Source organism: Lissotriton helveticus, chromosome 9 (assembly GCF_964261635.1).
Source record: "Lissotriton helveticus chromosome 9, aLisHel1.1, whole genome shotgun sequence".
NCBI classification, from domain to species: Eukaryota; Metazoa; Chordata; class Amphibia; order Caudata; family Salamandridae; genus Lissotriton; species Lissotriton helveticus.
Window position 1 is genome coordinate 504378273 of NC_136070.1, and position 15926 is coordinate 504394198.

General features: G+C 47.5%; 1 protein-coding gene across 1 annotated transcript in view; it reads left to right on the top strand.

Annotated features, from left to right (window-relative positions):
- C9H14orf39 (chromosome 9 C14orf39 homolog) overlaps positions 1 to 15926 on the top strand; it is a 1496166-nt gene that overhangs the window by 964540 nt on the left and 515700 nt on the right. Inside the window, exon 12 of the mRNA XM_078660343.1 lies at positions 3860 to 3948. Within this exon, the coding sequence (XP_078516469.1) occupies positions 3860 to 3948 (89 nt within the window). The remainder of the gene's footprint in view (positions 1 to 3859; positions 3949 to 15926) is intronic.

Consider the following 15926-nt stretch of genomic DNA (forward strand, 5'->3'; position numbering starts at 1 on the left):
CCTTGGGATTCTTGGTGGCAGGTATTGAAAAATTAAGATAACCCAGCCTATGTAAGGGGACTATTGACCATGTTTCCTGGAAAACAACGATATCATATGAGTCAATAAAATTGGCCCAATCGTCGTTGTCCAAGCGTCCCCGTAATCCTGCAATATTCCAAGAGACCACTCTTAGTGGATGATCCGTGCCATGGACGCAGGGTGTCTGTACCACGCCCATTTCATCAGTCATAATCGTAACAGGGAAATTTACAGGATCTGAAAGTACACACACATTTTTAGATGGAATTAGACCATTCAAGGATGGATTTGAGAGAGTGGGTAATACAATCCTCCGTGAGTGAGGAGAAATCATTGGGGGCGATATATCGCCAGGCCCCCCAAGTCAATCCACCTCCTCCAGGCAGCCAAACCTATTGGAAGTGGGTGCCCCATGCCACCAATTATGCTGATTATGTCCATCAAACCTATGAGTCGGTCGTCTAGCATTCTGAGCAATTGACCATGACCCCTCACTCGACGGTTGTTGTCTAGGAGGATAGAAAAAGGTAAGAGGTCTCACCACTATTGTGGAAATAACTTCAAAGGATGGCCATGCACAGAGATGCTGAGCTGTGTGGGGATCAGCAAAAGATACCACAACACAGTCTCCGGCTATAGACTTGTGCGTGGGGCCTATCCAAGGGACTCTCCGAACCATTAATACACTACTTTTTTGGTGGTCGGGGAGCTGTTTATTGGAGTTAAGCCAGTGAATGACTTTGTTTTTCAAGGAAAGATCATTCTCCTGGGAGTGCTGGTCCAGCTCTGGGACGCCGGCTAAAATAATAACGTAGGGCCCAGCTTCAGGTGGAAGGTCAATAAACCCTCCACGGAAGTTGTGGCGACTGGCCTGTCGTAAAGAGTTATTCGCAGGTTCTGGCCTTGTGGTGTGGTGGGCTGCTGCTCTTGGGTTAAAATTCTGTCTGTAAACTGGTTTTTGCGGGGGAAAGGGTTTTGGTACAGCTGAGCTAGGAGTAGGTGCAGTAGAGTTTACAATAGTGGTGCGGGGCTTTGGTATGGGTTTAGGTGTTGGTAAAGTCACAGGGATACTTTGGGGTAGTTGTGGGGGAGGTTGTACCAGTTCTGGTACTTTGGGCTGAGGGGTGGATTCGATCTCGCGTGAAAGCTTGGCATCCATTTCCTTTAGGCTCAGGCTAGCCAGGGTGACTATGGTCCTATCCATTTCAAGGAGGTTGTTCTCTATGCGAGAAAGCCTCAATTCCAAGGGGGAGAGTAATTGCTTTAACGTGCCCCAAACTATTTTAAGAAATTCTCCATCACCCTCCCTATCGTGCGCAGGTCCACTCAGCCGACCCTCCAGTTTGTTCACACTGTTCCTTCTTGGGGAGGTGATGGGGATATTATCTTCTACCAAACTATATGGGTCAGGAGCGGCTTCCCCACCCAAAACACTGGGAATAGTTTTAGAGCTGTCATCTTTCGTCCCAAGAGAACCCATGGCCCGTCTACTGTTAAAAAACTGTGATCTTGCGATTCTAGCTTTTTTCCGAGCATAAATGGATCTCGCAAGACATTTCTTTTTATAGATTGCTGCTTTCCTGGCACTACACGTTCTCTTAACTAAATTAATTATGGGCGAAGGGAAAGAGCCTGCAGCACTGGTTAGTGGGGCAGGGTCCTTGTTTTGTTGCACTGGAATGGGTTGGGGGTTAGGAGGGGAATTTGGAAAAGTAGTTGGGGGTGCGGGATGGATAGCTGCTGTAATTATCAGAGACCGGGGAGCTGCTGTACGATCAGGGGTACGGGCAGAAGCAATATTCCCCAGGGAAGATTTTTTAGTGCTAGCTATATGCTCTGATAATCTTCTTGCAGCTTCAAGGTCCAGGGAGACCCTGTGCTGCATTTTACTGATTTCCTCGTCAATAGCCAAATTGGTTTGACTAGGAAATCATCCAGGGTTCTATTGGAATTACTCGCAGCCATAAGGGTTTTACTCCGACTACCCCGTGAGCACATTCTACAGGATACAAGTGAATAAATAACAGTACATAAAAATAAAACTGTATAATGCACCAACCAGGGGGGGGGGCCCAGCCCAGCCCTCTTAGACCTCGAACGGCCTCAAACGGCCCGCTCTTCGCCCCGGGCTGCGTCCCGCGCTGCGGGAGAGCTAGACCAACAAATAGGGAAGCGTAAAGGACGGGGGGCGTGGCAGCAGGGAGAGCGGACCGGAAGGTCGAAGATGGTCTTGCAGGGGCTCCTGGGAACTGGAGTCCCCCTGCACGCTCGCAGCCCCGCTGACCACACTCACCCGGTTTCCTTTAATGCAGCCCTTCAGCAATGACCCTGGAGCCTGGAAAGACGAAGCGGCACCCGCGGAGCGGGTGCGGCGAGATGTAGGCTTAAGTCCCAAAGATACCGCTGCTGTTCAAAAAAGTACAAAGTGCCTCCGTGCTTGTAGTAGCGACCCACAGATGTAGAGGTCAGGGAAGTATTTGAGGCCACACAAGGACGGGGGGCGTGGCAGCAGGGAGAGCGGACCGGAAGGTCGAAGATGGTCTTGCAGGGGCTCCTGGGAACTGGAGTCCCCCTGCACGCTCGCAGCCCCGCTGACCACACTCACCCGGTTTCGTTTAATGCAGCCCTTCAGCAATGACCCTGGAGCCTGGAAAGACGAAGCGGCACCCGCGGAGCGGGTGCGGCGAGATGTAGGCTTAAGTCCCAAAGATACCGCTGCTGTTCAAAAAAGTACAAAGTGCCTCCGTGCTTGTAGTAGCGTCCCACAGATGTAGAGGTCAGGGAAGTATTTGAGGCCACACAAGGACGGGGGGCGTGGCAGCAGGGAGAGCGGACCGGAAGGTCGAAGATGGTCTTGCAGGGGCTCCTGGGAACTGGAGTCCCCCTGCACGCTCGCAGCCCCGCTGACCACACTCACCCGGTTTCCTTTAATGCAGCCCTTCAGCAATGACCCTGGAGCCTGGAAAGACGAAGCGGCACCCGCGGAGCGGGTGCGGCGAGATGTAGGCTTAAGTCCCAAAGATACCGCTGCTGTTCAAAAAAGTACAAAGTGCCTCCGTGCTTGTAGTAGTGGTTACTCACTCCCTTAGCGTGCCCTCTACACACTAGGTATAGAATAGCAGTATAACAACATATTCAACCTTTATAATATACCTATGAGACGTGCATTATCGAAAACGGTCGGGAACAGCATGATGTCTTAGGTGTTTAGAAATGGATGTGGGAAAAGTTCATATGCTTTTGGGAGTAGATTTTTCATTGTATTAGCAGACGTAAAAGGGATGTTTGTTTGCCCAACTGCCAGAATGATTATGGCGGATGCCTTAACCAAAGTCAGAGATACGTTTGCTTTAAGGGATGATACTGCTAGGGTTCGAATTGTACCAACCTTTTGATTTCTGGAAGTGTATTCTGGAGATTGTTCCTATGAAACAAAGGGTGCTGACTTTACACAAATTAGCTTGCACATGGGATAACTTTAACTTGAAAAGGTACCTGACAGGGCGATACAATTATCAATTAGATTTATAGACTTTGTTTGCTTAGTCTCATTTCATGTCTTGGGAGATGCACATATGTAATATGCCATATATAAATAAATGGCTGTAGTGAGATCTAAAAAAGGCTGTTTGTGCCAAATTATTTTTCCGGAATTTTGATTTAATTTTCTAAACTGCATGCTTCCAGAACATTCACAGGCCCTAAAATGTAAAAACTACTAGATTTACAAATTATATTAATAAACATTTTGTAAGACAGGTTCCAATTATGTATTTTGTACAATATTAATGAGCTAGTGCCCACGACATGCATTAAAAGTACGTTGTAATTTCTTTAGGTAGAGATGTCAAGGAAAACGCTATTGAACAGTCAACAGGGAGCAGCATTCCCTCAAACCAAATCCCAGCTAAGCCCTCTGGCATCGAGGTATGTATGGTGAAATTAATAGAGTTGTTCAAGTGTTCTTTATCTTAATTGCATTTTCTGTGGAAAAGCAATCTGATGCACGAAGGCATTGTTCATGTTTCTTCATTAGAACTAGGAATGCTTTTTTTTTACCTCTAACAAAAGCCATTCTAACTACCTCATGCAACCACATTTCCACAAATACTACAAGAAACCGTGCAGCTGAAACTGACTACCCTATTGTATAAAAAAGCAAATGCTGTTAACAATGTTCTAGCGTTGTGTGCATTTGATGCCCTCCTATTTGCTGAAGATACTTTAATTGGAGCCGAGACCGTAAAATAACATCGTGGCTTCCCGGTCACTGTCAATCTTTGTATTTATTATTAAAATATGGAAGCCTGCACTCTCTGAATTAAAGTGTCTCTAATTTCAATCACAGTCGAGCAGTAAGGCCTCTAGTTGCGTGTAATAAGAAAATTGCGTAGCTTCTTAATTGTGAACAGTAAACACAGTAGGTCGCAGACTATTTATAGCCATAGTATTAACAGCAAAAAAGAGAACGGGCATTTCATTGAATCCAGCCGTGAGGGAACGGCCACAGGTCACTTACTTTCTGGGTCAACCGGCAGAAGCCTGCTGCTACTTGCTGCCAACACTGGCGTTAGTGCCAGCGTGGTCGACAGGAAAACAACCCGACCAGGACCACAATTCCCAGAAGGCTCGGCAGGGGGCTGAGCCAGGGGCGCTGCCAGAGGGCGCCGGAGGCCCACAAAATCGGCCGGGCCCTCCCGCAGCGCGCGACGCGCACGGGCCAAGGGCGGGCCCGGCCGCGCCCGTCGAAGGCGGGGCTGGGCACCCCCATTTCAAATTTCATCTGGCACCCATACGGATCCGGTCAGTGACTGTTATTGGATTGTTATATGTGGAAGTTTTTGCTCTGTAATTAATTCCCCTTTTCACGGTAACCAGGCCTTGGGCTAAAAAGTCAAAACGAGCTGAATCCGTTCTTATAAAAGAGATTGAACTTACCCAGAGAAGATTGTCTCTTGACCCCCGTAGAGTATCTGCAGGGGCTCCCTTAGTATGTTCCCAGGAGGGGGTGGGTGCATCTGTCGATATATCACAGCAATACTTGCCTGGGCCTTCTCTTTCATTGTTAGCTGTTCCTCTAACCCCAGATAGAGCTCTCACTCCCACTAATCCATCTCCCAATATGATGCTAACACGCCAGCAGCGTCAAACACAGGCTAAGAGGATCGAGTTTTAGCTCCTTCTAAGAAAAGGAAAGCGGGTGGGCTTCCCTCTACCTTGCATCAGGCCAGTAAAGTGGCCAAAACTAAAGGGCCTGCCCGTAGTAAAAAAAGGCTGTGCTCAAGAGGCCGTTACTCCTAAGACTCCAAGTCCCACATCTACTTCCCGACTTGTTTTAACCAGATGCCATGTGATATGGAGGACAGGCTCCTAGCTACGTTTGAAGAAAAACTCCAGGTAATGTTTGAACCGTTGGCACTAAAACTGGCAGTCATTGGACAAAGATTAACTAACATTGAGGACCACCTATTGTTGTCAAAAGGCAATACTAAAAGTCGTCCCATTGCTTCAAATGAAGTGCTGGTTTCCGTTCCAACTGTTCTTGCTAGTGCACCTGTTAGTGACAAGGCTATGGCTGGCAATACTGTCGTAGAACTTCCGCCCCTCCAAACGGGCAAATTACTAGTACCTGACACAACAGCACCTCACAGGAGAGAAGCCCCTGGGAGTAATATTAACAATAGGTTCCCACAGGGAGGTATGAATAGGTATCACTCCTCTGAATTTCTCAATCTACCCCCTGAGTCAACACCCTATACTGTAGTGTAGTTCCTATTTTCCCAATAGGCTCTGCGCATTGGAATAATACCTACAGCAGTAAAGGCCTAGACCAGACGTTAACTAGGTCTACTACTGTCGATACTAGACTTAAGTTTTGGGTTTGCCAGCGTAGCTCAGAGTTCGCTAGAAACTTTCTCGAATGTTCAAGGAGGAATTAACTTCCCTGATTAGACAAGAAGGGATTTAGTTTCTGACAACCATAGAACATGACAACTTTGCTCTCCCCTAATCAAGAGTCAATCTCGAGAGTCGTGTGAGCACAAGGCAATTATTTTACTCAGTCAGTACGTGCATTCTTAGTCTCATCAGATTGTAGAGAAAAGGAAGAGACGGGCGTGTTCAATAAAAAGGTGTTATTTATTGATCAGTCTCTTTTCTCGTACAAGAGAAATGGATCGATATTATTGCAATACTTATAGTTAAGTAAAGTGCATACATTAAAAGCAATAGTATAAAATATTACTGTAAAAACATTGATATGGTTTCTGAGCCATATGATGTTTAAAATGATTAAAATATATTTACATACACATATACATTTGACTAAACGTACTCAACTGGTGTTTCTAAATACGCCTACCCCGTGTACCTGACCTAAGTCTAATGCGTGGGCGGGAATAGAAAGTTACAGTTTAAGTTAAGTTTGTTTTTGCCAAGTGAATAACTAAAGAATTCTCTGTGAGGGGTTATTCAGTTCTGTACCTGGAATTTAGGATGAATGAGGAATGGTATCTCTTTCTCTGCTCTCGATATTCCAGGCTGCCTGCGAGGGCTGCCCAGAAGCGCCGGTGCTGGGTCTCTCGGCTTGAGATAGCAGCGCGTCTCTCAGCGCGTCAGGAAGGCGGGGCTGCTGCCAGCGGGGTCTGCTCCTGCTCTCGGCTTCGGCAAGTGGGGCTGCTCCGTCTCGTCACCACGCGTGTGTTTGCATAGGGCAAGATCGGCAATATTTATACCTTAAAGGTGCCGGGATTGACGTAAGGATGGACATAGATACGTCAATAAAGATGTCATACGACTTGCTCGTTAGCACATTCTTTACTAAAGTTCTCTGTGAAATCAAAACAATGGCCGCACGGATTTTCCAGGTTGTCATAGGTTTGATTTGTTATGAGAACGTCGTATGCCTTATCAGGGGCTGGAGGAATGTCGCTTGTCTAATTAGATCTCAAGCGTTATGACCTAATCAGATAACACGTTCCTGTGCCGTAGTGTGACTGCGTCAGATAACGGTATCTGCATCATGGGGGCTTTTCTTGCCTCATGGGCTGACTGTTAGTTAACTTGATAGTTAGTTTAACCAGAATAGGGTCAGGAATAGGGGGATTGATTCAGAACCTATAGGAATACATGACACCCACTCCACGCTAACTATGGTCATATTTACTAATCTATGCATAGTATAACATAGTACAACATACTATAGAGTATAGTGTATACCTTACCACCCCAAAATACATAAATGCATTTTGAAATTTTCAAATATACTGAAAAATTGCAGTCATATATATTGTATGCACTTAAGCTATGCTACGCATTTGTAGACATTATTGCTTATTTGGTATATGAGAAATACACATGAAATGGCTCTTAATATGGCTATACAGAAAGAAAGTTTGAGACCATTTCATCACATAATAAAATATTTGTGAACATCCCAGCGGGCAACTAAAGTTTATAAAGTATCTAAAAATAGAAATCTTAGTTCTCTAGGAATAGTTTCTTACTTTAAGCAGAAGATAAGTGTCCCGAAAATTTTGTAAAAAATAATTTGGGGCTGCTAAAAAATTGTTGTCCGTGAACTGGTGGGAAAAATTGTTCATGTGACTTTATTTTTAAAGTTGAAGGCCGAATTCAGGGAACGCCGTGTGCGAGCTTGCTCAAAAGTCTCTATTTCTGTTCCGGAGAGAACATCATATCATTAAGGCTTTCGAAAAAACTGTCAACAGCTTCATGGGAAAGTTCCACTAAGTCGGAAATAGGGGTAACCATGCATTCGTGCGCATGATTGTCTGCATTGACATTCTGTATCGCATTGCTGACAGAAGGTCGTACCTGTTCAATGCTGCTTTCATCTTGAACTTCACTACTCTTCAATCGTAGTGGTGAAGATTCCAGGAATGCCGTCATCAGGATTGGCAGCCTTTGAGGGCAGCACAAAGCGTGAACCTTGGTAGGAACCAACAATGTATCCGCATCCACTGGCGCATCTGATTGTAGCGTCAGACAGGTGTCTAACACGCATTCTTCTCCGCATAGCAGACATCTCAATACAGGTAAAACACATCTTTGCCACATTGGTCGAAATGATAGAAACCAAGTCATGTTCAGGTCTCTAAGCCGGGATAGTCCCAGGATTTTTGATATCCGGTCCCGGTATCCAATGGCTAGGATCGTTTCTTCCATTGTCGCGAGAGTTTGATCTGTGACATGGGTTGCCATAACAAAAAATAAGGACTAAGAATAGGATTCCTGCAATTAGTCCCAGGATCAGGGGAAGTCCGCCAAAAATCGAATGGACGAAATCTGGAAAAATACCCAGTATGGCTTTGAATGGTGTTAATGCCATCGAAAATACTGTCTTAAATACCTTTGAGACCCCAGTGGTATCAGAAATATTTAAGATTTCGCTCAGGATTTCCGCGAAATGTACGGGGGAATTAGTTGATAATAATGTATGTATCTCTGCAGTCGTCCTTGCGACTTGTAGATCATACGTTTCTTTTGATGACGTGAGCCTTGTCGGCGTCTGAAGAAGCACTGTTTTCATTCTGCTTAAAGTATCTATTCGAATAGAAGTAATTTTCAAACTGGGCCATGCCCTTGCCTCCCTGTCTGGAAAGGAGCTGGGGAATAAAGAACGTCCACAGCACTTGACCTTCGCCGTCGTAGTGACTAGATAAGGAGTCCCGGGCATAAGACTACAACATCTGCGGTCTACAATAAGAATGTAACTCCCATTATAGAGTCTTTGAAAGAATGGTTCTATTTCAGTTGCAGGTGCGCCTTGCTGGTGACATGAAAGGTTGTATGAATTCCCTTCACAGGCTCCATGCAAACTAATTCCGTTACACAGAAGCGTGCCGCTTAGTGACATAGCACAATTGTTGCCACTAAGAAACACTTTCTGTCCTTTATTACTGACACATGCATGTGAATAGGGCAGGTTCCAAGTTGTTTTAAGGTACCCCTTTCCCAATTTCTCGTACATGCCAGCCTGTAAATATTTTTGGCAGTATTGAAACCTGAAGGTTGAGATTGGAATATTTATGATTCCGTGGATTATCCATTCACTGACAGGTCGTTCTGACATTGTCATTGGTAATCTTTCTAGTTTTTCAATGCTCAAGATTGTATAATCAGCACCCTTTTGCGCCATACCGATTTGTCTATCAGTAAGGTTAAAGATTTGGAATAGTGACGTTGTGTTGATTAAACGCCAAGGCACATATCCTGAACGCAGATTTTGCAACGTCCAGCCAAGCTGTACAATAGAACGCAATTGTGACTGACCATGTTGTAATAACAGTAAGTCTTGCGATAATATATCGATTGCTGACGACACAATGCTGTCCAAAGAAAAAATTCTGGAGGACAGAGTCATTAACCCATTGTCCACTACAGAAAGTGATTTTTCCAAATTAATACGGTCAATTTCCCGTATTCTCTCTGCTGTTTCAATTTGAGTAACCTTCCAGGCCTCATTGTATGCTGCATATACAGAGGCTGCTATGAAACGCTTTTGACGCTGTTTGCGTGGTCCCATTATGAAATCACGCAAGTCAGCACCATCAGTAAGTAAAGTTAGGTGTTGCTTAATTTCGGGCAGTGTGGAAGTTTGTAGCCATTGAAGGCATAATTTGCCCACACTGTAGGTTGTTATTATCCCTGGGTGATGTCTTTGGGGATATCTAGGGTCTGGCCTGGTCATTTTGAAACCCTGTGTTTTATTCAGGAATCTATCTTGACAGTTATTTGTATCCGTGGGCCAGATCAACCATTGTTTCCAATCAGGATGTGTTCTGTTTTGGTTTAATATATGGTTTACGTCTATCTCTTCATCTGTATCAGAGTTATTGCTAAACATTATTGGCTTTGGAATAGACGGTTTATTTAAATCTTTGATTTTGGCTAAGCCAAGACAGGTGGTTTGTTGAACAGTGTCATTTAAAAATATCATTTGTTCTGGGATCATGCAGGCTCTAAACAAAGCTTCTATACCCTGTACTTGCCAATCTTTTGTACCCCAAACACTTTTCAAATCAACATTTTTGTCCCAATAATCAAATCCAAAAGTATTCATTTTTTCGAAGAATGAATCTGAATATATCAACTTTGTGTTGGTTATCATGGTTTTCATCCCTGTCTTGTTTGACAATTTATAATAAAATGTTTCAGCATTACTTGTGTTAAAACCTGAAAAATATGAATATTTGTCGTAAACAGTTCTTGAGCTCCCTTTTGGAGGTGTTGCACAATGTTCCCATTGATTATAATTTAAAACATTTCTAGGTTGTGCAGATTTATGCAAAAAATGATTACCATAGTGGTTATAGCAATACATACTATCATAATTTGTAGAACCTTGCAAATAATCGTGTTTTGTAAATTTAGCAGACATTACTAGATCAGACATCATGTTGTTAATACTTTCGAAGTCCCAATCATCAGCAAATGAGTTTGGTTTTGCAAAGTCACTCAAGGAGATCTTGATTTGGTGTGGATATTTCAGGATCTCGACCGGACCATAAATTTCATAGTCAGTGTTGTCCCAGGCTACCCACCAGGTATAGGATTGGCTGTGAAGTTGGCTGAAGAAAGTTCTCTTTTCTCGACGTGTGAAGATGTGTGTGGTTTGAGGACCAAGTTGATGTTCTGGCTTGCTGTGTCCATTTTAGCATATTTTCCCTCAATGAAGCGTCCCAAAGTAAATACCATGATGAGCCAAAGTATGAGGATAAATGCACCAAAACCCACCCAAAATTCAACCGCACTTACAATCTGGCGCTTAGGGAAATTGGGTTTCCTTGAGGAATAATGCCCTCCATTTAATAAATTCTAAAACTAGATTGGGTGGTCTTTTATTTGGGAGCTTCAAAATGGCACACAGAATTGACAGGATAGGTAACTCAAGGAAAACAAGCAGAGGTGACTGTTTGGTGGTCAATTTTGGGTCCCCCCACTTAGTTAAAAAAATCCTTGACAGGGCTGGCTCAAGGTACCTGTTAGAATTGGGGGTCTCTGGTTGGCGCAGTGCAGCACTGGCGACAAGCAGGCAGTCTAGGCTAAACTCTGGAGTACATAGGGTTAAACATTTGCAGTATCACACACAATAACCATCAACCCCCCACACAATGACACAAAACTGTATTTCTGTAAAAATATCTTCTTTATATATATTTGTAAAGCAGGCTTGTAGATACGGTCTTTGTACAAAAATATGGTTCCAGTTACTTGTAATTAGGCTGCCACAGTTCTTTGTTCAGCGTTTCAAAGTAGTCTTTAAAATGGGTTCTTTGGGGCCTTCTGCCCAGCTTCCACCAAGTACAGTGCTCCTTAGCGCTTTTGTGTGCTTCCCAGCGCCTCTGTGCGCCTCAGGCAAGAAAATCGGGCCCGGCCTGCCAAAGCTCACGCTTCTCGCATGAGCGGTGAAAGGCACGACCGGGTCTGGCTCTCAGTATGAGTCACACGGCTGTGTGGGACTCGAGGCAGAGGGGGCGCCGGCCACGGGGAGTGTAAGGGGGGGCCTCGGGGGGCCAGGAGCGGTGCGAGCCTCACTGGAGAGAGGCGGCTCGTACCGCAGTGCAGACTGCAGCTGCGCGGCTCCCTGGGGCACAGAAGGTCACACAGGGCGGTGCGAGCTTTGAAGGCAGGACGCTCGCACCGCGGGGGCAAACACAGTACCTTTTGAAGACTTGGTGAGGGTCGAGGTGGCAATGTCGGGGGTCAGCTCGGTGTCCCGCGTCGCGGTGTCTTCCTTCCTGGGCCAGTCAGAGCGGCGGCTCGGCTCGGCTCGGGCTTGAAGGTTGGCGTTGCGGTTACGCCGGGTCAGGGAGACAAAGCGCCTCGGGGTCCTTCAAGAGGCGGCACACGCTGGGGGTGGCGAAACTGCAGGGCACGTCAAGGGGGCCAAGACGGGCTTCTCTGCAGAACGCGCCGCAGCCGCTCACAGACAGCGGCAGGCGCTTTCCCGGGCACAGGTCACGAAGGGGCAAGCAGGCGCAGGGCAAGGCCCCTCCTCACGGTGCGAGCTACGGCTCGTCTGGGCGACAGTCACAGTGCTTGGGCCAGAGAGGCTGGTCTTTGCGGTGCTTCTGGGGCCTCGGCAGGCGGCAGTCATGGTGCTTGGAGGGACGGTAGTGCCCTGGGCCTCTCAGGGGGCACGGTGGATGATCACGACGCGCTCCGCTGTTCCCAAGTAGCAGTGCAGGGGAAGGCAGCACTCACAGCAGTTCCTCTTTCAGGGGGGTAGCGCCCAATGTTCCTGGGGCGCTGTTCAGGGGGCAAGTTCCACCGCAAGCCCTTGGAGATCTTTGTAGGAGTTTGGCACAAGTTCAAAAATAAAGCAAAGTCTTTTCAGTCTTTCTCTCCGGCTCTCCTTCAGCAGCAAGGCACCCACCACAGGCCAGTCTCTTGGGGTCAGAGTCAGTACTTCTCCATGCAGCTTCCAGGGTCCTCCTCTTCAGGCAGAGCTTCTTCGTTGCGCAAACAGGATCTAATTTAAAAGGAGCAGGGCTCCTACTTTTATACACCAGTTTCTTTGTCTTTTCAGGCCAGGGGGGCCTCTGCATAATTCCTTTCAGTCTCTGAGCACTTGTTGGGTGTACTCTGGCTGTTGCTTTCAGTGTGAGGGCAGGCACATCAGACGCTCCACAGGGAGGCGGAGCCAGCATTGTGGGGACTGGGGCAGCCAGGAGTACCTTGATGACAGTGCTTCGCCCTTCCTGGGCCAGGTGGAGGCTGAGTCATCAGTCGCTTCCCAGGGGGGCAGAGCCAGCATTGTGGTGGCAGAGCACAGCCTGATTAAGAGCCCTGGGGCACTCCTACCTCCCACTAAGGTGTAATCCTTGCATTCACCACCTATCATCCCCCAGCCCTGTCACTCACACATCCCAAACAGTCAGATACACATCCAAGCAGAGGCGGGCTGAAATGGTTAGGCAAGCAAATGCTAAGTTTCTAAAAGTAGCATTTGCAAACACAGGATATTAAAATAAACTTTACTAAAAGAAGTATTTTATAATTCTGAGTTCAGGCATACTAAACATTATTTTCTACCATGTTCCCTGAGCCTGCTGGGATTATAGAGTGTAATAATTCCAGCAGCCCATCTGGCCTAAAGAGAACAGGTAGCCTTACAATAGTGAAAAACAAATTTGGCTGTAATTCACTATTAGGACATGCCACACACATCAGAGCATGTCCTACCTTACACTTACAATGCACCCTGCCCTTGGACCTACCATAGGGGTGACTAATATGAAGTTAAGGGAAGGTTTAGGGGCTGGCAAGTGTGCGCACTTGCCCAGCCAGCATGACAGTACCAGACTGCACGCAGGTTCTGCAATGGCAGACCCTAGACACATTTTAAGGCTGCTTCTGTGGGTGGCGCAACCAGCGCTGCAGTCCCACTAGCAGTATTGGCATTCACAAGCCCTGGCACTCCTGGTGCACTTTACTGGGGACTGATAGTAAATCCAATGAACCAATCAGGAATATCAATCACAGTTACATTTGACATAGGGAGCACTTGCACTGCGGCACGGGTTGGCCGTGGCGCAGTGCCCTGAGCGGCGGACACCAGCAAAAACATCTGAGGCACATCAGCAAAAAGTGGAAGGGAAACTCACGCCAAGGTGCCAGGTCTAACACGTGTCCCCTCCAGCTGAAATGTGGGGGGAACTATCCTTCCCCAGGGAGTTCCTCATCACTAAGGCGGAAAAACCTGGACAGACCGTCAGAATTGGCGTGATCTGTGCCAGGGCGGTGTTCCACTGTGAAGTCCATACCCTGTAGGGAGATGGACCACCTCAACAGTTTTGGGTTCTCACCCCTCATTTGCATCAACCATCTGAGGGGCCTGTGGTCTGTCTGAACCCGGAAGTGAGACCCAAACAAGTAGGATCTTAGCTTCTTCAGTGCCCAGACCACAGCAAATGCTTCTCGCTCTATTGCACTCCACCTACGTTCCCGTGGAAGTAACCTCCTACTGATGAAGGCTACAGGTTGGTCCCAGCCCTCCTCAGTCATCTGTGAGAGAACAGCCCCTACACCATGCTCTGAAGCGTCTGTCTGCACCAGAAATTCCTTGGAGAAATCAGGGGCCAAGAGCACGGGCGCCGTGCACATGGCAGTTTTCAGGGTGTCAAAAGCCTTCTGACAGGTGTCAGTCCAAATCACATTCCTGGGCTGCTTCTTAGAAGTCAGCTCTGTCAAGGGGGCCACAATAGTGCCATAGCCCTTGACAAACCTCCTGTAATACCCAGTGAGCCCCAGGAAGGCTCTCACTGCAGTCTGGGTCTTGGGGGGTTCCCAAGCCAGGATGGTCTCAATTTTGGGTTGCAAGGGTGCCACCTTGCCACTCCCCACTTGGTGTCCCAAGTACATCACTGATCCCTGCCCAATCTGGCACTTGCTTGCCTTGATTGTGAGGCCTGCCTTGCTCAGGGCCGTCAACACTTCCCAGAGGTGTCGCAGGTGCTCTGGCCAGGTGCCACTGAACACTGCGATGTCATCCAGGTAGGCGGCACTGAACTTGTCCAGCCCAGCCAACACCTGGTTGACCAACCTCTGAAAGGTGACAGGGGCATTCTTCATTCCAAATGGCATAACCCGGAACTGGAAATGCCCATCTGGTGTAGAGAATGCTGACCTCTCCTTTGCCCCATCGGTCAAGGCGATCTGCCAGTACCCAGACGTTAAATCAAACGTGCTGAGGAACCGGGCAGGCCCTAGCCGATCAATGAGCTCATCAGCTCTGGGGATAGGGTGCGCGTCAGTCTTGGTGACTGAATTGAGCCCTCTGTAGTCCACACAGAACCGGAGTTCAGGTGTGGCTCCCGGCGCAGCAGCCTTTGGGACCAAGACCACGGGGCTGGACCAAGGACTGCTGGAGGACTCAACCACCCTAAGAGCAAGCATCTTGGAGACCTCCTCCTTGATGCAGGCCCTGACCCTGTCAGTTACCCTGTAGGCCTTATGCCTCACAGGTAAGCTGTCTCCTGTGTCCACATCATGGACGCACCAATCTGTGACACCAGGAACCAGGGAGAACAGATCTGGAAACTACCCCAGCAATTGGCGGCAGTCTTCCTGTTGCTCAGGCGTCAGGGTGGGTGAGAGGTTAACGCCATCCACTGACCCATCTTTCTCAGAGGCTACCAAGAGGTCAGGAAGAGGCTCAGACTCCTCCTCCATTCCATCATCAGTTGCCAACAACATGCCCACTTCGGACCTCTCCAAGTGGGGCTTAAGGCGGTTAACATGTAGGACCCTCAAAGGGTTCCTGGGAGACTGCATGTCCACCAAGTAGGTGACAGGACTTTTGCGCTCCACAACCTCAAATGGACCTGTCCACTTATCCTGAAGTGCACAAGGCTCCACTGGGGCCAAGACCCACACCTTTTGCCCAGGTTGAAGCTCTACCAGAGTGGCATTCTGGTCATACCACCGCTTCATCTCTTCCTGGCTGGCTTCCAGATTTGCCTCAGCAAGTTGCCTGAATCGCCTGGTCTGGTTTCTGAAGGCCAGCATGTAACTGTATACATTCTGGGGAGGTTTCCTGGGAGATTGCTCCCAGCCTTCCTTTACCAAACTCAGAGGTCCTCTCACTGGGTGACCATATAGCAGTTCAAAGGGGCTGAACCCTAGGGACTTCTGTGGCACCTCACGGTATGCAAAGAGAAGGCATGGCAAGAGGACGTCCCACTTACGCCTCATTGGGCCTTCCAGGCCCATGATCATGCCCTTCGGGGTTCGGTTGAATCTCTCAACCAACCCATTTCCTTGGGCATGGTAAGGGGTGGTGAACTTGTAGGTTACACCACACTCTTGCCAAAGAGATTTCATATACTTGGATATGAAATTGGTCCCCCTGTCACTCACCACCTCTAGAGGGAATCCCACTC